Source organism: Macrobrachium nipponense, chromosome 47, assembly GCF_015104395.2.
Source record: "Macrobrachium nipponense isolate FS-2020 chromosome 47, ASM1510439v2, whole genome shotgun sequence".
NCBI lineage: Eukaryota > Metazoa > Arthropoda > Malacostraca > Decapoda > Palaemonidae > Macrobrachium > Macrobrachium nipponense.
Genome location: NC_087222.1, coordinates 26,003,782 through 26,026,505, shown reverse-complemented (window position 1 = coordinate 26,026,505; position 22,724 = coordinate 26,003,782). Strand labels below are relative to the sequence as shown.

General features: G+C 38.5%; 1 protein-coding gene across 5 annotated transcripts; it reads right to left on the bottom strand.

Annotated features, from left to right (window-relative positions):
• Positions 1–12,577: 12,577 nt before the first annotated feature.
• LOC135204794 (E3 ubiquitin-protein ligase FANCL-like) lies at positions 12,578–21,974 on the bottom strand. 5 transcript variants are annotated; one of them, XM_064234975.1, is made up of 11 exons: positions 21,828–21,974; positions 19,963–20,063; positions 18,571–18,690; positions 18,332–18,382; positions 17,937–18,088; positions 16,903–17,017; positions 16,045–16,198; positions 15,548–15,672; positions 14,963–15,169; positions 14,399–14,470; positions 12,578–12,864 (listed from the first exon to the last, which is right to left on the bottom strand). In XM_064234975.1, exons 2-11 carry the CDS (start codon positions 20,056–20,058, stop codon positions 12,838–12,840), a joined length of 1,119 nt encoding a protein of 372 aa, XP_064091045.1. In that variant the 5' UTR covers positions 20,059–20,063; positions 21,828–21,974; the 3' UTR covers positions 12,578–12,837. The 5 variants fall into 5 exon arrangements, with proteins under 5 accessions (XP_064091045.1, XP_064091041.1, XP_064091042.1 ...); XM_064234971.1 differs by having other exon boundaries at positions 12,579–12,864; positions 18,326–18,382; positions 21,828–21,973; XM_064234972.1 differs by having other exon boundaries at positions 12,579–12,864; positions 18,326–18,382; positions 21,752–21,882.
• Positions 21,975–22,724: the final 750 nt, after the last annotated feature.

Genomic DNA, 22,724 nt, shown 5'->3' with positions numbered 1-22,724 from the left:
CTGTGACAATCCCCAGTTATTTTCCTACCGCCTTTAAGATAAGACGTGTTACTGTCTATCTCATTTAAAGCCGGTTTTCAGTTTGCCCGTTCTTTATCCATTCATTTTTTTATTTTTCATTCCTTTTCTTTCTCCAAGTGTGATCAGTGTGTGGTAAGAGTGTATACGTGGTATGAGGAGAATTTTGCCTCAACATCGGGATCGTCTACCGCTTCGAAGAGGAGACAAAGGAAATGCCCAGGAGTCAGTGGCTTCCCTTGTTCTAGGTTCCTAACCTCGGTGTCGACGGATCCTCATCCAACGTGTAGTAGGTGCATGGGAAAACGTACGTACGGTTACTAATCCGTGTTCTGTTTGTCGCGGTTGGTCGGTGGAACAGTGGAAGAAGTTCTATGGGAAAAGCCAATACAAAAGAAAGGGGGTGACGCCATCTTTGGATGACCAAACCTTACCGGCTTCTTTTGTATCGGTAATAAACACCCGGCTGCTCCATATGTTTCTCCACCTGCTTTTGAATTGTCTCATACCCCTTCGTTTCTCTAGCGGTTCTGTATCGGAAACGTTCAGGAGGGGCCTTGGGTAATTTTATGAATAATTTGCACTCTCCTTTGTTCCAAGCAAGTAGAGGGGGAGATCCGCCATCTTTGTTCCAGGCTCCTGCTACGCAAGCGCATAGGTTAGATGGTACGTGGTCAGCGCTAGGCTACCAGGCGTACCAACCTTGGATGGTCTGCTTGCGCATTATATGACGTCACGGTTCCAGCAGGGTCCGGCAGCGCTGAATGTTCCTCATCCCCCGGGCTTGCAATTTTATGGGGAATTAATGCCGCTGCTTCTCCATCCCACTCAGTATTTACAGCGATGCAGAACGTGGGAGGTAATTTGGCAGCAAACGTGCGGTTACCAGCAGAAACCTCTCAGTCTCTCCCTACGAGAGCGATGACGTCACAACATACGTCACTCTCTGAGATGGCAGGCGTGATGACGTCACAGACCGATTCTCGGCCTTTTTCGCCTGCAACCCAGACGCTAATAGCCTTCTGATCCGTCAATGCAAACTGTAATGCAGAAGTTTACAGGATATAGAGGAGAGAATGAATAAGAGAGACAAAAAGAAAAAGTGTGATTCGCCTTCTTCGTCTTCTTCTAGTTCGGCGTCATCGCTAAGTCCGATAACGTCACGGCGAGCGCCAGTCAAGCGTTGGAGGAGGATTCGGGAGTTCCTAGCGGATCCTCGGGCCAAGAGGAGAAGAATCAATTCTTCCTCTCCTTCGGACGAAGACTGTCATTTCCAAGTCAGCAGAAGGTCGGAAAATCAGCGGCTATTAAGCACAAGGTTGCCAGACAAAGCCGTTCGCAAGAGTCCGAACAAGCGAGAGAGGTGACGGCCGGCGAGCTAGCGGCCGAGGCGGAGTTGCCAGTTCGGATCGCAAAAACTGCGATACCTCTGGTAAAATCGACGTTGGCGGCGAAAAGGTGCAGCAGAGGAGGGAATGCAGATCCCAGTTTCGCCCGTAAGGCCGTTTCAAAATACGTACGAAGGACGATAAGGCTCCTATTAAAAGTACAAAAATAGAGAGTTGGCAACCTCGGCGGATACGTTCGTGGAAGGCAGTGTCCGTCTGGATAGAAGGCCGAGGCGGCTCGCCGACGCTCGAAAAACGATGCCAATGCTATAAAAGACGAACTTACCTCGTCTTAAGGGAGCCTTCATCTTGGAGATCTAGAAGAGATTCTCGCTCTAGATCAGTGAGCAGAGAAAGAGTGAGACGTTCTCGTTCCCCTGCTGACTATCTGGGATCGAGCCAACAGCGGCAGCAAAGATCAAACGAGGCCGCGACGGTAGGGGCAGGCGGCCGTGGAATTCCGGGCGTCGTCAGAAGATAGGGGGCGAGGCAAACATCTCTCGTGACTGAGAGTGGTACACTAGAGCCGGCGGAAGGAGAAAACCAAGAGTTTCGGCCTCGTATGCAGAGGTTATTGATTTGATTCGTCAATTCAATAGCCTTTCGGAGAAGACAGAAACACCGGCAGTATGCTTCCTCCTGGAATTGACAGGGCGTTTGGACTAAAGAGGGATACCAATGGTGTCGTATGAATTGCCTTGTTCGAGTCATGCGGAATCGGTCTTGCAGCTGCCACGTTAGAAGCAACAGCTTCTTCTGTCTTTCAGGCTGCGTCCTGGTTAGACCTTTGGTCAACAGCAGTGGCGAAAACAAAATTGCATCCTCGGAAGCAACAAGGAAAGTAGTAGAGAACCATTGTTCATTAGATTACTACAGTCAGGGTCCAAGCGATTGCGTACCTGACAAACGTAAGTGCCAATGTTTGGCAAATATCCTGCTAATGAGGAGAGATGCAGCATTGGCTAGACTAAGCCGCAATGTGGATTTGGATTCCCTGTTAGCAATGAGGAATGGGGATATCTTGGAATCGCAACTACTGTTGCCAGAGGTCATACTGGAAGAAGCGATAGATAGAAGAGGTGGACACTAACGATAGGTTGTGCAACAGGCAGTTAGGAAAACCTCTAACAGTCAAACTATTCCTTTGGAGGGAAGACAACAGCAGATGTCTCGAAAGAAACCAGTGAGACATAGCATCCCTAATAGAGTCACAAGACCCTCTCCCCAAAGAGGATAACTCACGGCCCTTTCACAATAGAAACAACAGAGGAAGGGGCAATAGGGGAAGGGGGAGAGGCTCAAGAAGATAGGATGGCGCCTCCCATCACTCGGCCACACCAGTGGGGGGTTGCCTGGCAAATCACTGGAAGGTGTGGCAGGAACTAGGGGCAGAGCAGTGGGTGGTGGAGTTGTCAGGATCGGGTATTGATTCCGTTCGAGGTAACCCCGCCCCATGACAGAGATCAACCATTACCCCACGTCACTTATGCCCACAAATCTCAGAAGGCCACTATTCTGCAGGACGAAGTGAGAAGATGATGGAAAAAGGAGCTGTGCAACAAGTATGCAGTCCGACAAAAGGCTTCTACAGCAGGATTTTCCTGGTACCCAAAGCCAACGGGGAGTGGAGGACAGTAATAGACCTGTCAACGCTGAATCTGTTATAAGGAAAACCAGTTTCAAGATGGAAACTCCGAAAACGGTTCTACAAGCAGTCAGAATCGGAGACTTTATGCTGACAGTCGATCTAAAGGACGCATACTTTCAGATACCAAGTCCATCAGTCTTCAAGGAAATTTCTCCGCTTCAGTCTTGCAGGGAAAGCTTTCGAGTTCAAGGTCCTGTGCTTCGGATTGACAACGTCCTCAAGTTTTACAAGAGTGTTCACCTCGTGTCGGCAGGGGCGCACGCTCAGGGGATCAGGCTGATAAGATATCTGGACGATTGGCTGGGTTGATAGCAAAGTCCAGGGAGAAATTACTCAGGGACAGGGCGGCCCTCCTGCAGCTTTGTCACCAGCCTAGGTATTGTGGTGAATCAGCAGAAGTCGCAGCTGGATCCAAGTCAACGTTTGGAACAATATCTGGGAATGGTGATAGACACAACACAAGCCAAAGTATTCCCGACAGACCAAAGAGTACAGAAATGCAAACAAGTGGTGGTTAATGCCTTTCTGGGAAAGCAGACACAGCCAGCAAGACAGTGGCAGGTGGTGCTGGGAATCCTAACCTCCCTGGAGAGCTAGTACCACAAGGAAGGCTACACCTTCGGTCCCTACAATGGAGGATGAAGAGTTTGGTCACCAAACAGTAGATCACCCGTACGAGCAAATTCCCTTGTCGGCAGAAGTGAGGAAAGACTTGCTGTGGTGGGTGGACGACGACAATCTGACAGTGGGTGTCCCCTTCAACAATCCTCCCCAGACCTCTTGCTGTTCTCGGATGCATCACTAGAAGGCTGGGGAGCCCATATGGAGGAGTTGAGGTGTCAGCAAAATGGAGTTGCAAGGACAGAGAACTCCATATAAACGTGCTGGAGTTGAAAGCAGCTTTCCTGGCTCTACAAGAATTCAGGGAGAGAGTAAAGGGACACTCGGTGGTATTGATGTCAGACAACACCACAGTAGTGCTTATTATAACAAGCAAGGAGGCCTAGTTCTCGGCAGTTACATGTGATGACAGTTCAACTTCACCAGTGGGCTATAGAGAACCTGGTAGACATCAAGGCCAGGTATATTCCGGGAAAAAGAAACAGTGGCTAAGTTGAGCCGCAGGGATCAGATTCTGGGAACGGAGTGGTCCCTACACCAACAGGTAGTGGACAGGATGCTCATGTGTGGGAAGGACCGATCATAGACCTATTCGCAACCAGGTACAACAAAAAGTTTGGAAGTGTATGTTCAGTAGTCCCGGACGCAGAGGCAGCAGCAGAAGATGCGCTACAACACCCCTGGGACAATCTGACGTGTACGCATTTCCTCCATTTTGTCTAATCCGTCAGGTTCTGAACAGGGTAATGCGGTCTCAGAACCTCAAGATGACCCTGGTAGCCCCGTATGGCCGAAAGCAGAGTGGTTTCCAGACCTACTGGAACTCCTAGTAGATGTGCCAAGAGAGTTACCTCCATGGAGCAACCTTCTGTCAGCCTCGTGAGAGGTACCACCAGTCGGTGAAGTCCCTATCGCTTCACGGGTGGAGACTGTCAAGTATCTCCTCCGAGAGCGACAGGGTTTTCGCAGAAAGCAGCAACTCAGATGGCAGGTAATATCAGAAAATAATCATCTGCGACAGATATCCAAGGGAAGTGGTCAGCATACTGTGATTGGTGTCGTAGGGGGAAGTGTCCTCCACTGGTACCACTATTCAGCAGTTAGCAGACTTTCTGATATATCTCAGAACAGAAAAAACATATGTCTGTATCTGCAGTGAAGGGGGTACAGGGCTGCTCTAGCCTCAGTCTTACGAATGAAAGGATGGACATATCGTCTTCATGGGAGTTTGGCCATGCTGATGAGGAGCTTTGAACAGTCATGCCCACCAAAGGAGCTAAAAACCCCAAGATTGGGATATCGACCAAGGTACTGAGTAGTCTGACAAAACCCCCTTACGAACCACTAAGGCAGTCCACGGATAGGAGCCTGACCCTGAAGACAGTCTTCTTATTGGCCCGGCTTCAACCAAAAGGGTGGGAGCTACATGGCCATCTCATATCTCATAAAGCACTCGAGAGGTTGGAGATCAATGGTTGTGTGAGTGTCCCAGAATTCGTGGCAAAGACCCAAAATCCAACAATAGTAGACGGCAGATTCGACTCCTTTACCATACCTTCCTTGGCAGACTTTGTAGACAACGACAAAGCTGAAATGCTCCTGTGCCCCGTCAGGGCACTAAGGGAGTACTTAAAAGAGAACAAGGCACCTCAGGCCGGGGTGTGGGCCAGAGGTTGTTCGTAAGTACAGGACGGAACAAGAAGGAAGTGTCCAAGAATACAAATATCATTTTGGCTAAGGGACGACAATCAGAAAATGCTTATACTGCAGAAAGACAGAGGGTCAGATAGCCAGGTGGGAGCTAGAGCTATGACATCAGGGTGTGAGTGCTTCCCTAGCATTTAAGAAGAACATGTCTGTGGATAAAATTCTGAAAGCTGGCGTGTGGAAGCGCCAAACAACTTTCACCTCATTTATTTGAAAGATGTTGCCCATAGATCCTGGACACCTTTTCCTTGGGTCCAGTGGTGCGGACCAACAAGTGATATAGTTCATCCAGTGCCCCTGGCGGGTCAGTTTGCGTCTAGTCTAAGATGAAGGTATGAAAGTAGAATGAATGGGATGACTGGTCTTTTTTTCTTTATACTTTCTTCCTACTCCTTTAACTACGGGCAATATGAAGGAGAGTACCGTCATGTGCTGGAACGGACTAGATGCAGGTGAAGATGGTCAGCCATACTGTGAAGCTATCTTAGCTGATGATATACTTTCAGTAGCAACACCCCTCGGATAATAAGGAAAGAGGGGTGAAGGTGGATCCAGTCGCAAGGGACAAGAGTAAACAGTAGAATGGTATCTACACCCAGTGGGAGGAAACCAATAGATCCGCTTATATCTTTGGTCCTAGGTTCATTGTCCATTCTCTAGAATTTCCCTATATATTCGGAAATGGATAAGGTGGCAAACTTCCAGTCAGTTGTAGAGACTTACCTCCCTCCAATAGTAAGTCTATCCTAATGTTTAAGACCGAAGGTTGTTTCGTGTATGAACAAATACCAAATTTGTAACTAATTGTATTTTTCATAACTAACAAACCTGAGTCTTAAACAGTTAAAGGCCCACCTCGAACCACCCCTCTAGCAGTCTAAACTGGTTAGAAATATAACTGATGGGTCACAGGTAGCCGTGGGCATTCTGGGTATACATGCCCCGTGAACCTGGTATAAGATGCCATTAGTCCCTGGATCTCACAAGTGTAATTTTTTTTTTTTTTTAATTCTACCGGTTTCCAGCTTGGCGCTAGTAAATCCTAATGTTAAGACCTCAGGTTGTTAGTTAGGAAAAAATACAAATTAGTTACAATTTGGTATTTAGAGCCATACGTACCAAAAACACACTCAAAAGAGAACATTTAAAAAAATAAGATATTTTTTCTCCTCCAGTCGTGTCTCGGTATCACAATCAAAATAAGCGACGACGTAACCCCTCAAAGTGAATTAGTTATATACCGTTCACTTAAGAAAATTCTTGGCTGTGACAATCCCCGATTCTCAGTCGAAAAAAAAAAATCATCGTAAAGGCTAAATCTGAAGAATCGAAGAAACTACAAAACTTTGAATTCATTATGTAAATGCTTCAGAGGAGGCCCATTATAACACTAGAATTGGAAGTGTTGCTGGATAATCTTAGAATTGAAAGTGAGACCAATGAATCTGTGTGAAACATTAAAAAGTCCTAGATTATCAAAAATACAATGTTAAATCAGTTATTGTTTATGAGAAAGTGTTAAAACTGGAAGAAGTCTGAAGATAGCTAAAATTATTTTTCACAGCAAACAATTCCAACATATATGAAAATAGGAAACAAAAGAATAGCAATTAGAGAAGAACATCCAAAACCTATGCAATGTAAAATTTGCTTGACATTTGAACATAAAGCAAAACTCTGCAAGTCTTTGGGCTTGCCTAAATGCTTTATGTGGCTCCTTGGAGCATAGTAGTGATGAATGCTCCAACCCTAAAAAAAAGGCTTTAACTGGAATGGTGCGCACCATGCTTATGTAAGGGAATATGTATATTTCGGATATTTCCAAGAAGCCCTTGCCAGATCAAGAAAATTTGGTATAACAGTTAAGGAGGCTAAGGAAGACATGAAAGAAGAAGGAATATACAGCTTCCCTGCAAAACATTTGCAGATACGCTCAAACACCAAAGCAAAATCATATCCAACGATATTTCACAAGCTATCCAATACTTTTTAACGCCAGAAATCAAATCACTGTAGAAAAATCAGATAAAAACTACTATCGAGATACGTAGTAAGTTCATAGCAACTGACCAACCTTGCAGTAGATGATCGTCTTGATGAACAGAGAGAGGATATCTCTGCTAATATGTCAAAAGAAAGAAGAAGAGATATATCTGAGGATATTCCGTAACAAAAACAGACTACAAAATCTTGAAGAAATATTAAGAGAAGTAGATTGACCAGCAATTTATACCACTATCGGTGGTATAAACAATGGTTTCTTCTGAGCTGGTAGTTTTCAAACCTTTACTATTTGGACTCGTTCTAGGGGAGGATGGTTCACTGTATGTTCTAGGTCTCTTTCCTAGAACATATAGTGAACCATCCTCACCTAAGAACGAGAAAAATCTTCATAGTCCAAATAGTAAATGTTTGGAAACTACCAGCTCAGAAAAAACAGTTTATACCACCGATAGTAAAGACCCTTCAGAAAATTACTCAAACGAAATAGCTTTATAGAAATCTAAGGAACCTATAAGAAAACCAAACATCAAACGATATATAAGTCACTAGTACGAGACTATGCTACGCCACCAGATTATAGAAAAGGTGCTAGAAGCAAAATTCCTATGTACAGCAACAAAAATATTATCAAAACTAAAGTGGACCCAGTTCTTTCAGCTCAGGGTCGTAAGACCGACGAAAATAAGTAAAATTCACCAATACAAATAAGGACACTCCCTCATTCATATTGCAATGGAACATTCGAAGCATTAACAAAAACAAGTTAGTTACTTAAATTAATTGATGAAAATAGCCCAATTTGTATCTGCCTCGATGAAACATTTTTACCTATTTCCTCCAGTTTTACAAATAAATTTTACACGTTATCAACATCGCTGAATGGCCTTCTTGGCCCCAGTGCCTGAGGTTTAGCCCTAAATAATATACATCCATCACTCTGCTAATCAGCAAGATAATATGATTCTCATTAGAAAAGATGTACCTTTCACGATATATAATCTTTCATTTTCACAATATCTAATCTTCATCTGAAATAAATGCCTCAGCAGTTCAGATACAAGTAGAGGAAATTATAACGATTTGCTCTGTATATCTAATAAGTCCAAATAATAATATAGATTTAGTAAAGTTGAATGACTTGGTCAAGAAGCTTCCCCAACCAATGCTACTTCTAGGATATTTCAACGCAAGACATTTATCATTACATGATGTAAAATCAAACTCCAGAGGCAGCATGATACTTGATTTTGTTATAGATAATCAACTCCATATATTAGATAAAGACAAACCAACGCATTTTGACCAACGAACAAAAAGTTACTCTCACATACATTTGTCCTTGTGCTCACAAGATCTAGCAGACATATTTTTGGAACACTTATGATGATTTGTGTGGTAGCGATCATTTCCCTGTTTTAATTAGTATTCTAGATTTCACTGGAGAGATATCAATTAATAAATTTAATGTCCAAATGGGAAGATTTTAGTGAATGCACGAAGAATGTTCCATTATGGGATAATAATTTGGACATAGAAACTATTCTGGTTATGTTTTTAGTTCTGGTAATTGATGCTGCAGAGTCATCTATACCATTTGTAGCACAAGTAAAGATTAAATGTCCAGTTCCTTGGTGGAATGAGGAGTGTAAGAAAGCAAAGAAGGCCCGTAGTAGTAAAGCCCAAAGAAAATTTAAGTCGAGAAACGATTCAGATTACATAGATTATATAAAAGGTCATGTGCTGAAGCAAAACGAATATTTAATGAAGCACAAAGAAAATCTTGGTGTAACGACCTAAAATCGATTGCAAAGATACACCCCTAAGTAAGATCTGGAAAAAAAGTCCATAAAATACTAGGAAAGCACATTCGATCCCATGTCCCAGTTTTGAAAATCAATAGCAAACTGACATATGATCCTAGAGAGGTAGCAACTTGCCTAGCAGAACATTGAAGTAATATTTCCAAAGATTCGTCAATAAAAATTTTTCGCAGCATTAAAGAAAAAGAAGAAAAAATTCCAATTAACTTTCAACTAATCAATATTATTCATACAATGATTGCTTTACCATGGATGAACTTTTATCGGCATTGTCAACATGCTCCAATATAGCCCCGGGTGAAGATATGATCACATTTGAAATGTTGAAACACCTTCACCCAAACAGTTTACAATATTTATTAAAGCTATATAACAAAATATGGATTGAAATATATTTCCCACAAGATTGCCGGAAAGCACTGGATCTTCCATTCTTGAAGCCAGGCCTTTAAAGATCCTTATGACACAGACTGCTACAGACCAATAGCATTAACAAGCTGCTTATGTAAATTGTTTGAGAAAATGATTAGCAACAGAATAATCTGGTATCTTGGAAAAACAGGATACTTTTCCGTTTCACAATATGGATATAGGAAACTAAGATCTACCCTTGATCCTTTAACTTTACTTGACACCGATATTGGGAAAGCATTTGCTTCAAATACCATACTATGCCAAACCCATCTTCTTTGATATGGAGAAGGCCTATGACAAGACATCGAATCATCAAATTTTAAAAGAAATGCATTATTCTGGACTGAGAGGATTTTTACCCATAAACACAGTACAATTTTTAAAGGAAAGAACTTTTAGAGTTAAGATAAATGGTGTTTTATCTGAGGAGTATCCACAATACGAAGGAGTTCTACAAGGTAGTGTTTTGAGCACCACCCTTTTTATCATGACATTACAAAACAACTACCAACTGGTGTACAGAGTTCATTACATGTAGATGATTTTGCCATTTGGATCATCCACTTTGATATTTATACAGGACAAATCATACTACAAAAATCTCTTGATCTTATCGTATCGTGGACTAATGCACATGGATTCACTATAAGAAAAATGTACCGAAAATGAAATTGCTACTGTATGATAAACCAACTAATTTTGTTACGCATACCAAATTTCTTGGGTTGCATTTTGACCAACGGATGACTTGGAAATTTCACATTAATTGCCTACGTGAAAGCTGTAGTAAAGTACTACATCTATTGAAGAAATTGTCACATACCAAGTGGAGCTCAGATAGAAGTACATTACTCTATTACACAAGACTTTGATACTGAGTAAAATTGATTATGGGTCGCATCTATATGCTTCTGCATCTGCCAGTACATTGGAAAAATTAGATCCCCTTCATAATGCAGGTTTGAGATATGCTACGGGTGCATTTGAATCTACACCTGTTATTTCTCTGTATAGTGAAACAGGTCTGTGTTCACTTGATCAAAGAAGGGTCGAATATTGTTTAAACTTCTATTTGCGAACATTAAGATACCCATCAAAACTGAGTAGAATGATAAATAATACCATCATTCCAAAAAGAATTGGACCACGATCATTTTACCCATTTGTTATATACGACTGAAAATATATAGAGAATATAATATTCACCATTAAAATTCCTGAACCATTTACCAAATCAACACCTTTTTGGAAATGGAATAAGCCTCATGTATGCCATGAGTTATTCAATTTAAAAAAAAACGATGAAATTCCAAGTTACGCTGTCAAACAAATCTTTTTGGAACACCAAGAAATCCATGCAAATACTATCTCCATTTATGCAGATGGCTCAAAAGCTGATGCTGCTATGTGGTTTGCAGTTATTGCAGACGAAAAATAATATCGTGGAAGAATGCCAATTTATAGCTCCATATATTCCGCTGAATTGGCAGGAATTTCATTGGCTCTGTATAAAATTGCTAGAACTCCTTGCAAACATTACACTATATATAGTGATTCAAAAAGTGCCATTCAAGCAAGAGATCCTTTCAATCATCATCACCCTGCTATAAGAGCAATACAAGAAAATATTCATTTTTTAAGCCTTCGAAATATCGAGATATCCTTGTGCTGGACACCAGGTCATGTTGGAATTGAAGGCAATGAAATTGCAGATAAAATGCAAAGGAAGCAGCATTAAATAATAGAAATAAAATGTACAAAACATTATTATAATGGACTCCAAAAAAATTATTTAAAAATTTATTTTAGATAAATCTGGAAGACCAATGGTTTATCACTTGAAAATAACAAACTTGAAGTCGGTAAAGACCAATATCATTCCCTTTAAAAATTTTCTTTACAGAAAGCAGAGAAACCATGAGGTCGCTTTGTGCAGGCTGCATATGGGCACACAAGGTTACCCATGGCTTTCTTATGTCAAATCAGCACCTCCAGAATGTGATACCTGTCAAACCAGAGTAACTGTGAAACACATTTTAATTGAATGCTCTAAGTATTCACATATTAGACTTAAATACTTTGGATCATCTGCTAGAATGCAGGACATTCTAGGAGATGACGACTGAAATATTCGCAAGATTTTAAAATTTTTAAGATATAGAACTATTAAAACATATAAATAATTTTATTAGATACATTAAAATATATGTAAATAATTTTATTCATACAAAATTATTTTTAATGTCTACAGTAAAGTTTTATCTATTTATTTTTTTTTTTAAACTAAATGACTAAAAATATATTTATTTAACATGGCAATTTTAACAGATTGTATCTGCATTAAGCAGCCGATTGGACTTAGTCGGAAATGGCTGCTTAAACAAATAATAAAAATAATAATAATTCAAGTGTTTAGTAAATTCCACAGTCAGTTCTTACTCCTCTCTGGAACTTTAGTTAATCGTAACTGAGGCATCAGTTTTTAGAAACATCATTAGATTTTTATTAATTTAATGACTTTATATTGTGTTATGGTAACGAAAACGCAGAATACGAAGATTACAAGAAATAACTCGTGTAACCACGCATGAGTTTCCTCATAGAAAGGAGGTAAATCTCTTAACCACTGGCTTACATGGTTTGTATGCCGAGGAGAAAAGCAAGTTATAAAATTTGGTCATGACTGGAATCCATTAGAAGGCAATATAAATGAGGATGTGGCCTCCAAAACATGCGGTAAAAATAAAAATACCAGAGATTTTAAGTGCGAGGAGATCAGAGATGATGTAGAATAAAGCCAGTAGGTAAATGGATCAGATATGAATTCAATGTAAGAATTTCTGAGGTTGAGAGAAATTTCACATTAACTTGAGGAATCTGATTTATAACTTAACTGATAATCTTTGAAACCTGTATGAATGCTTCTTTAATTAGGAACATTATACTACTGATTTTTTTAATGGGAAAAACACTTGTGTTTGGTTATTCAGTTCTTTATTTTGAATTTTTACAAGTTTATTAGAAAAATACTGAAATATTGTAGTTGTGAAAAATGAATAAAGAAAAAAAAAGATGCATGAAGTTTTCATATAAACATTACAGAGGCCGTACTCTGTTCGAGCCGTGTCAGGTACAATATTGTATAAAAACTTTAGTATTTTACAAAATGCAGACAACCTGAGATCTTTGTTTTGGGTCCAGTCCCTCCTCCTATGGGCTATGCAGGAACTTTGCAAGATATCAGCTGCAAGACAAAACTTTTATTAGTGAATTTCACCATCAGTGTATAACATCGTACAGTTGTCAAATTATGATGGATTTATGCTATATATATATAATAGCAGGTAATTTGTTTCATATCAAACCCAATATATTTACAACTACTATCCAACTTACAACCTGCTCGACATACGACCACTCGTACTTACAACCTTACTTCAGACAGTTGACCATTGAGTTACTTGGCACTGCGCCATCTCATGAGAACTCTCATCACTCAGGCAGCATCAGTTTGAGTTACCCTGCCCTATCTGCAGCATCATTTGGTATTAACTGTACTGTAGACTAAATTACAAACCAATTTACGTAAGAATCGACTTGACATGCATGCAAGAACCTAACCCCATTGTAACTCAATGCCTGATTGTACGTAATATATACTATTACATAAATGATTAAAATGTATTAGTAGAAGTACATTATGGTAAAAAGATTGAAATAATGATTGTACATTACATTACAGTACTAAGTAGGCACTTATATAGCAAAGGTTTGATAGTATACCCTACCCAGTATGTTGGCCACTTTCTAAGGTTCGACTTACATCCATTCTGACTTACAACCAGTGGGTCAGAACCAAACTTGGTTGTAAGTAGGATAGTACTTGTATTGTACCATTGTCACAAGATGCTGTGTCCAGGGCGAGTTTGACAGTACTAACTGCATAGCACTCAACATCTTAGGCCAGGTATTGACAAATGTTCATTAATACCAGCAGGAACAATGTGAAGTATTGTATTTGTACAGGAACATTATTGCTTCTTAAAATAACAAGCACCACAGGGACTAAAGACAATACTATTGTTGTTATAGATGCTTGCTATGACCAGCCCTGTGAGAACTGATAGCTCAGTGGTTTGGTAAAACTTTATAATATGGAATAATACCACATATCCACAGGTGAAAAATAATAGACAGAGTGTAGGTCCTGACCGGTTTCAACTTTATTTCCAATGGCTTGGAAATCAAATCAAAACCGGTCAGGACCTACTACACCCAATCTCTTGCTTTTCACCTGTGGATATCTGTGATAAATGAATCACGTGCTGAAGTGATTATAATAATGGAATAATACATTCAAATGCATACAACCAATTAAGATTAAACTAGTTTCTTTTTTATAAATGGTAGCAACTGAGATAAGGCAGTCCCTGGGTTATGACGGGTTCGGCTTACGACGTTCCGAGGTTAAGGCGCTTTTCAATTATATTCGTCAAATTATTTCCAGGGTTGTGACACCTACAACGCTCATCTGGCAGAGGAAATATGACACCAAAAAAGCAAAATAATCAATATTTGAAGTTTTTTTTTTTTTATGAAAACTGCAATACGAATGCAGTTTACATAGTTTTCAATGCACCCAAAGCATTAAAAGTAAGGTTTTCTTAGGATTTTTCATGATGTTCCGGCTTACGATGATTTTTGGCTTACCACGCGTCTCAAGAACGGAACCCCCGTTGTAACCCGGGGACTGCCTGTACTTAGAAATTCCAACCTACCCTTGAACAGTATGGACAGTCTCCGAAAATGAACTTCATGCTTTGTCTGCTATTCGGAAGCCCATGAAGCCACTGCAAAGGAAGAAGGATAAACGGCCAGTTAGACGATACAATTTTTTCCGACGCAGATTAATCTTTAAATCCAGTTCATTTGTATTCTAGTAACAACTATATTTAGCATCTTTGTAGGTATTTAGTATATTGGATGGGACCAATAACCAATACGTAATTAGATTTCAGAGAAGAGATTGATGATACAGTATCTGATGGACCTGAGAATAAAGACAATATTATAGGTAGCGGGAAAAAAAAAAAGCGCCAAAGAGCCAGAGGGCCGTGTCTTGAGTCTAGGCAGACTTGTAGTGCAAAAATTACATAAATGGTAGAAAACTTTATGCCAAATTACGGCAAGATATTGTATATTAAACGAGCGTTGCCTAGTAATCTCAAAACTGTTGGCTCCCAACACCGGAGAACAAGGACAAAGATGGAATTTGTGAACACTACTGCAAATCTAAACAATGTAGCACGGCTTAATTTAGAATAATTATTTCCTCAAATTACCTCGTACAAGCAATTCAAATGAAACGACTGACTGCAGTGGTCACAGGTGAGATCGGGGTGGCAGCCATCGAGAAGAAGAGAGTAGCAAACTGCACACTCTGCGCCCCATTCTTCATTGCCACTTCCTGACTGCGCTGATCGCTTGACCACTTCAACGGCAAGAATCCTCTCGATGTTATTCACGATACTTTGCTCTGGGTCCCAGTCCTGGAAATAGATTGTCACAAGGTTTATGTATAATGCGGTAGCTTCTTTACTTATTATGATGGACTAATTCACTTCTGAAGGAATTCTGGATCTCAGTGAATCAATATGAACTAGAAAAACATTGCAGTTGCCATGAAACTGAATCATCGCATGCAACTGTCATGAAACTGAAACATTGTATATAAACACAACTTTTAAATGATGCAACTGTTGCAAGAGAAAATGCCAAACTGCAATAAAATGTAACTTGAATACATAATGTACTAATGATTGCAAAAATACTGTAACGTTTAAACAAAATTATTACAAGAACATCCACTTAAGTTTTGTTTATGATTACTATTTATTTTCAGACCCATTTCATCTCTCATACAGTACCTGGTACTTTTCTGTCAGGCAATTATTAAGAGGAGTCGTTAGCGACGAAGGCCCAAAGAAGTGAAACTGGGGTAGATTACGAGGGTGCTCCACCGATATCGTTAACTGTACACTCACGTGATTACCTGCGTAAGAAAAAGCTCTTTTCATAAGAATATAACTACAGTATACATACATGAGGTACTGTAGTCCACGTTTCCATATCTTCAGAACTAGGTAACACACATTTAGAGAACATTATTTAGTTACTTATTAAATAGTGATACTTTTGGAAACAGTTCATGTAAGAATCTGAAATATTAGAGAGAGAGAGATAAAAAAAAAGGTAAATTCTTATTATAATTTGCTCATTCTGAATGTTTTTCAAGCTACTACTGAAATGCAACAAGTAATAAATCTTAAACTAACATATAAAAGGGAATTCCTTATCACAATCAAAGTCATTTGAGCAAAATCTCTTACAAAAAACCGTATAAAGTTGAGACCAGATCACTGACTTAGGAAAATGCGACGTGTTTTGTGTCGTCTTTCAGGATTTTGTGGGTCAAGCACAACCACTGTCTCGTCCAAATCGTCTAAAACGTCCCAAAACTGCTGTACGCTTGATAGTTGATCCTTGAACGCAGCAAATATCAAAGGAAGTCCTCCGACCTATAAGAAAATAAAAAATAAAAGGAAGAAGGGAGTATTTATGTAATGCCCTTTGTCTTGTGCATTTTCTACCTGAATTTCCATCTGGTCTTGTTCTTTTATGTCCTTTTTCCATTATTTCTTGGGCCATTCTACAGGACTTACAAATTATGAGTCTTTGAGATCTTGGCCTATTTTTTAGCCAGTAGAAACCACATCTATTAATGGATTGGAACACACAATTTAGGCCAAAGGCCAAGCACTGGGATTAAGACATCATTCAGTGGTGACAGGGGAACACAGTATGAAAGTTTGAAAGGTGTAACAGGAGGAAAACTTCAGAGTTGAACTATAAAACAATTGTTAGGAGATGGTGGAATGTAAGATGGAAGATAAGAGAATATGAGTGGAGGTACAGCAAAAGGAATGAAAGGGGTTACAGCTGGGGGCCAAAGAGACGTTGCAAAGAACCTACAGTGCACTGCAAGAGGTTCCACGAAGTTCACCAATTAAGAGTTACAAGTTGAAACCTTTAGAAGCCATATTTTCAAATGAACGATTTTGGTGCTATTAATTCCAACAAATGAAATTAATTGACTTCCTTTACGTGGCCAAACAGTACTATGTATGCATGAGCAATATTTACGAATCTAGAAACACGACTCAGTGGTCTAGTAAACTATTTTACAGTAATAAAAACAAATTGTGTACATTATTATACTCACACTGTTCCAAGAGAACTGGAACTCTCTGGGTAAATCTACATCTACAGTAGGTTCTTCCTCAGGGTAGCCCTGGGGTATTCCAACCTTGATTTTATGAAGACGTCCCTTAATATCACTGGAAAGATAAAGGCTCCAGTAAATAAAAGTTGATAAAATTCCTGATATACTTCACATAAAATTACAACTCCAATTCTAAAGCATACAAGAATAAATCAAACATTTATCTTCCCAAATCTAGCTAGGGAAGAATTAGTTGAAAAAATTGAACAAAATTTTGAAATGGCATAATGTAATATCCATAACCACAGATTAAACATGTCATTACACTTTAAACATGAGAACTTGCAATTTAGACATAATTACTTTGAGGTTTCAGAGTCAGGAATAATACAGAGACAAACTTTGAGTAACATACCAAATAAAAATTAATAATAAAGTAGCAATTGTCCAGTGCAAGACATAAATATCAGTAGTTGAAAAAAAGCTAAAGTCCTCCCTAAAACCTAGAAAGTCCGATGGCTAGCAATGAAATGGACAAAAGCCAACGCTGAAGAAAATACTAACTAGCCCACTGTTTGCCGAACAGGTTGCTAGCACTTATCACTACCAAAATGAGCAAAAATAATTGCTATGCAAAAATTGCAGTTATTACAAACCTAATACTGAAATAGAAGCATAAAAGTGTAACTTGCTTTTTCATTCTGAACAAGTAAAAAAAAAATAATATACAGTTGCCAAACTTCTGCCTTCAGAAAGCTTACGAAACCTCATTTAAAATTTTGTTTTAAACGGAAATTAAAAAAAAAAGACTGCAATTTAATGATGGTTACATGTCCTGACAATGAATGAATAAGTTGAGCGGCCTGTGGCAAGAAAATCTTCCCTTGTTTGTACAATATGTCTGGCAGACAGCTACTGACTTATTTTTAGTGCCTAAAACACCTGGGATGACTCTGTGTTACACAAGAGTTAATTGTAAGCCATAAATTTACGGCAAAAGAAACATATGGTACGGTATACATAAATTCTGTTACCTTTCTTGTAAAGTGATGTAGGTGAAATCTGGTGGGATTTCGTAAACCTTGCGCCATCCAATGTCTTCTAGTTGTGAGAGAATGGACTTGAAAAAGGATGCTGGAGGTAGAGGAATTTCTCTGAAGGAATCTTGTTTTGAATGTGCTGATGTCTGCAATAAGGACTTGAATGTTGGACAGAAAATGAGCCAGAAAAATAAACAAATACCGTTCTCTAAACCCGTACATAAAAGGCAAGAGTTTGTACTTCTGTAGGCAAAAAAATAGTGGCTAAATGTTTTTACTTTACACTCACTCTACTTGTAAAATCATGTATAATAACAAACGATTCAAATAATTCATTGCCACTTTCTTTCAAGGGCCAATATATAAAACAACAGGTTACTTACACATACCGTCTGGAACTTTCTCATATATTCAAGAATCGTGGAACATTCTTGTTCAATCTGAAAAGAGAAACAAAATAGTATTTATGAAAACATATTAATTCTACATTCAACTAGTGAATTTAATGTGGATTAGAAAACATACTGTTTTGTATTACAACAACACATGCTGACTGAAACATTCTAAAAATGTTTAAAAATAAAGTTTTTACTAACTCAGATTATAGGTATGAGACAGAACAATTTACCGTAGAAAGCTGAGGGCGGCATCTTTCGACAAGGCACGACAAACCAAGACTTGTGCTCAGTTTCATGCCTCTCGTAGACGGGAACTTTGGTATTTTCAAACTAATCTCATAATAGGTGCCCTGGATAACGAGAAAAAACCTTATCAATTAATCCTTAGCACAATGATTTTCCACATACTACAAGTACAGTACTGTATTAAGAATCTGTAAGTTTATATAAAATATTTCAAGTCATTTGTAATTGCAATCAACTTTTATTTTACTTATGTTAATCATGATGTGTACAGTACAGCTTTTTCCAGTATTATGCCATAAGCAATCACCAATCAGAGACCAAAGGGAGTTAGATAAATAACTATTTGCTATATTCAATCTTTTCAACAATGAGGCTGATAAGATTAGAGCCCATTTGATAGTATATTACCTTAACCCTTCCTCCTGTTCAGAGTAATTTAGTCTCAATTTACCTTGGACCACCAAAATCTTATATACCTCATACAGCCATTGCCTTTGCATCGCTGACAGAACATTGGGGTTACATATGGCGGGGTTACATATGCCTAAAATCTGACAGTAGTAATGGAAATGGTGATACGTATAGAACTTAGGCCAAAGGCCCAGCAATTGGACCTGCGAGATCAATCAGCTCTGGAAAGGAAACTGATGGCAGAAAGATTTGAAAGGCATAACAGGAGGAAAACCTCCGAGTCGCACTATGAAATAACTGTTAGGAGAGGGTGGATAGCAAGATGGAAGAAAGAGAATATGAACGTTAGTACGTACATACATAAGAAGAATGAAAGGGGTTGCAGGTAGGGGCCAAAAGGTCGCTGCAAAATAAACAGAAATGTAGGCTAAAAAACAGGTAACCAGTTGGCCTAAAAAAACCATTATGTGAAACAACATGTTGCTACGTTTCATGAAGAACATAACCTCAGAATTAAATATGTTCTATTTGAAGGAGTTGCTGGTGAATAAGATAAAAAAAATTCAGATCAGCACATACAAGGTGGTACTCCATGCGGTTCCAAGCTCAAAATATCCGATGATGTGAGATAAAGGTTTTTTTTTTTTTTTAAGGTAAAGGAATAATTCTTTCAAAAACAACCCCATCTGCTGGTCCAAATCAGAGGTCTGTTTATGTACAGACATATTCATAAGAATTAGTGCATTAATATTAAAAATAAGCATCATATAATATGCTAAAAAAACACATATAGTATAGTCAATTTTTACAAAATTATAAAAACCTTTAGAAAACACTTGGAGCAATTTATGCTTATACATATTCATAAATATCAGTGCATTTATATTAAAAAAAAAATCATGAAATATATTAATAGAATTGTAAAAAAAAAAAAAAAAAAAAAAAAAACTACAGCTAATACTTACAGCAATGTCGATTAAACCGTGGAAATACCGAGGCGGTTTGGAATTCAAGGACGGAATCAGCCAGGGAAATTCAGTACAGAAGTCAAGGACTGACATTTTACCTGAGGAAATTAGGTAATATTTATAAAGCACTTGACAATAAACACTACTATTATTATAAATTACGGCGTCGATAACCTCGTTGTTGCGATGCCAGCAAGAACTAATTAATCAATCAATTGTTATAAATTAGTTTACCGAGATTTTACCCAAGGGAATTTATGAAAAAAAATAAATTAAATTCTTAAAAATGAAATGCTATTCTATCATTACTGCAAATAAGCTTATTGACATTTTACCTGACAAAATAAAAAAGAAAAATGTATAGAAAAACCTTAAAAATTAAACAAACTACTTATCACTACTCTAACTTAGTTTAATGAGATGAATTAATCGATGCAGAAGCTGAACAGGTTAAGGAGGTAAATTAATATGCATCCCTAGGCCTACTGGAATTTTATTTACTACCGCCAAAAGTAGCCTAGGCCGGTCGTCCTCCGCCACATCTGAACTAAAACTTCCACGCATTATTCTTTCGGTAAAAATGAAGACTAATACCGCGCCCCTCTGGTTCAGTAACTAGTATAGTACCTGTTTACGGGGAAATGCCGCTGCATTTAGTACCTTAAAAAACATAAAGGTAAGACGGTATATGGGTATCGTAGGTATAAACGAGAGCTGAAAGAAAGTATTATTGTTATCAATATATATTACATAATATGGTAAATAGATCAAAATGGCCGCAGTGTTTAGTACCAAAAAAACATAAAGGAAAAAAGGAAAGACTGTAATATGGTAAATATCAGAAAAATGGCTGCCGCGTTCAGTACCAGCCCCTTCAGGGCGAACGTAAAACCTAAAAGATAAGACGGTATATAGCCTATCATAATCATAAACGAGAGCTGAAAGAGAGTATTATCATTATCAATAAATCACAGAAAACTGTAAATATGGGAAAATGGCCTACCGCCACGTTTAGTGGCAGTGACGCCCGCACGAAGAAAACCGAATATCACCGCAGATTTATTAATAACATAGAAAACGGTGTGGTATTTCTATATAAGCATTCCACATAACCACATCGTTCATCCCTGCGAATACAAAAGCCACCAGGAATTGGGGCGTCAAATGTATTTTGCAGTGTTTAGTACGAGTCCCTAGGGGTTAATTACAGTTATCCGAATAAATATTACTTAAAATTCTTGTTCAGGAGGCGAAACTGCATAGAAAAACCGCAACTGCCATAGTCGAGGCCGCCATGGAATAGTATAGATCTCCCAACGGTGTCATTCCATTTCCTTCATTTTGGGTATGGATGGGGGCGGGGGCGGGGAGGTGTGGTATCCTAATTTTAGGTTAAATTTGGTTCAATTAAACTTAATAATATTTATCTAATATGATTTTAAGGTGTAATTAATATTAGGTAATGATATTATAGCCCCCTAAATAGGTCTCAAATATGGCCACCTTTGGACCCTAATGGAACAGTGTCCAGGGAGCAAATACTATACTACTAGCTAGGTACTAGGCTACCTACTACCTAGATAGGGCTACATACCTATTAGCCTAACTACGTAATTTGGTCTGATTTAGACAATGTTAATGAACTAACCATCAAAATCACCAAAAAATAACTTAAATTACGACCATTTTTCATCATAATTCGAAGCCAAATCGCGAAAATAGACCAGAGTTCGTCCACGAAGACGCCTCATAAGAGACGTCTTTATTGTCATTATAATTGACTTACTTTTGTTTTAATCCATTAATAATCACTTAATTATTTATTCTAAATTATTTTCAACCGGAAATTAATAATTACAGACCTTCTTATAGGAGATATTCGAGTCTACATATGAAGGGGAAACAGCATGGCTGAGTATGGCAGTAGTAGTAATAGAGAAGGTCGTCTTTGTAACGGCTCCTTCAAGTGGCTTTTTAAAGGTCGTTGGTGGTTTAAAATTAGGTTTTTAATGGTTATAATGTGCCTCATAATATTCTTCTCTCTTTAAATCTATTCTTTTTGGTCATTTTGCTATTAATGGAACTTGTTTAAGCTTATTTTCTACGTTTTTATACGTGCTATTGGATATTCCTTTGTTTTTTCCTGATTTTTCCTTTTATATATATTTTAAAGATTCTTTTCCCCTTAAATTTATTCTTTGGGTCATTTCCCTATTAATGGTACCTGTTTAGGCTTATTTTCTATGTTGTTCTACGCGCTTTTGAATATTCCTTTGTTTTTCCCTTAATTTTTTAAAAAATTAATCTTAGCCATTACTAATTCTTCATTTTCCCAGAGACTAACTTATTCTATACTATGAGTCTGCATACAACTATTTCCGTTTCTAATATTGCTTTATTTTCTCATAACTTTTCAATTTCTACCATAAATCTTCCAAACCTTTGCTTTAATTTTGGTCTTGCTGTATTAACTCTTCAATTTGCATATTCGAAACTGGCTCCTTGTTCCTGTATGGGGTCAAAGTTATATAATAAATGGGGCTGTTCCTACTGGAAAGAATAATTTGGGTGGGTGAATAGGACCTGTAGTACTCTGGAGAAACATTTCAAATTGTTAATAGTAACGTCTAAATGTTTAAGCATTGGTGCCTTGGGTATCTTTTTGTGTTATATATTCTACTTCCCCAGTTTCTTCATCCAAAGCTCATAGCTTCATTTTCCTTTTTATAATTATGTACATCTCGGTTCCCGCAGATGCA

What these genes read in the sequence shown, in the direction of transcription:
- LOC135204794 (XM_064234971.1), bottom strand. Translation starts at nt 20,058, where the DNA reads ATGTCAGTCCTTGACTTCTGTACTGAATTTCCCTGGCTGATTCCGTCC. An exon ending in TACATCACTTTACAAGAAAG is followed by an intron (nt 17,018 to 17,936) that starts GTAACAGAATTT and finishes TTATCTTTCCAG; the next exon opens with TGATATTAAGGGACGTCTTC. An exon ending in ATTTGAATTGCTTGTACGAG is followed by an intron (nt 14,471 to 14,962) that starts GTAATTTGAGGA and finishes CTTCCTTTGCAG; the next exon opens with TGGCTTCATGGGCTTCCGAA.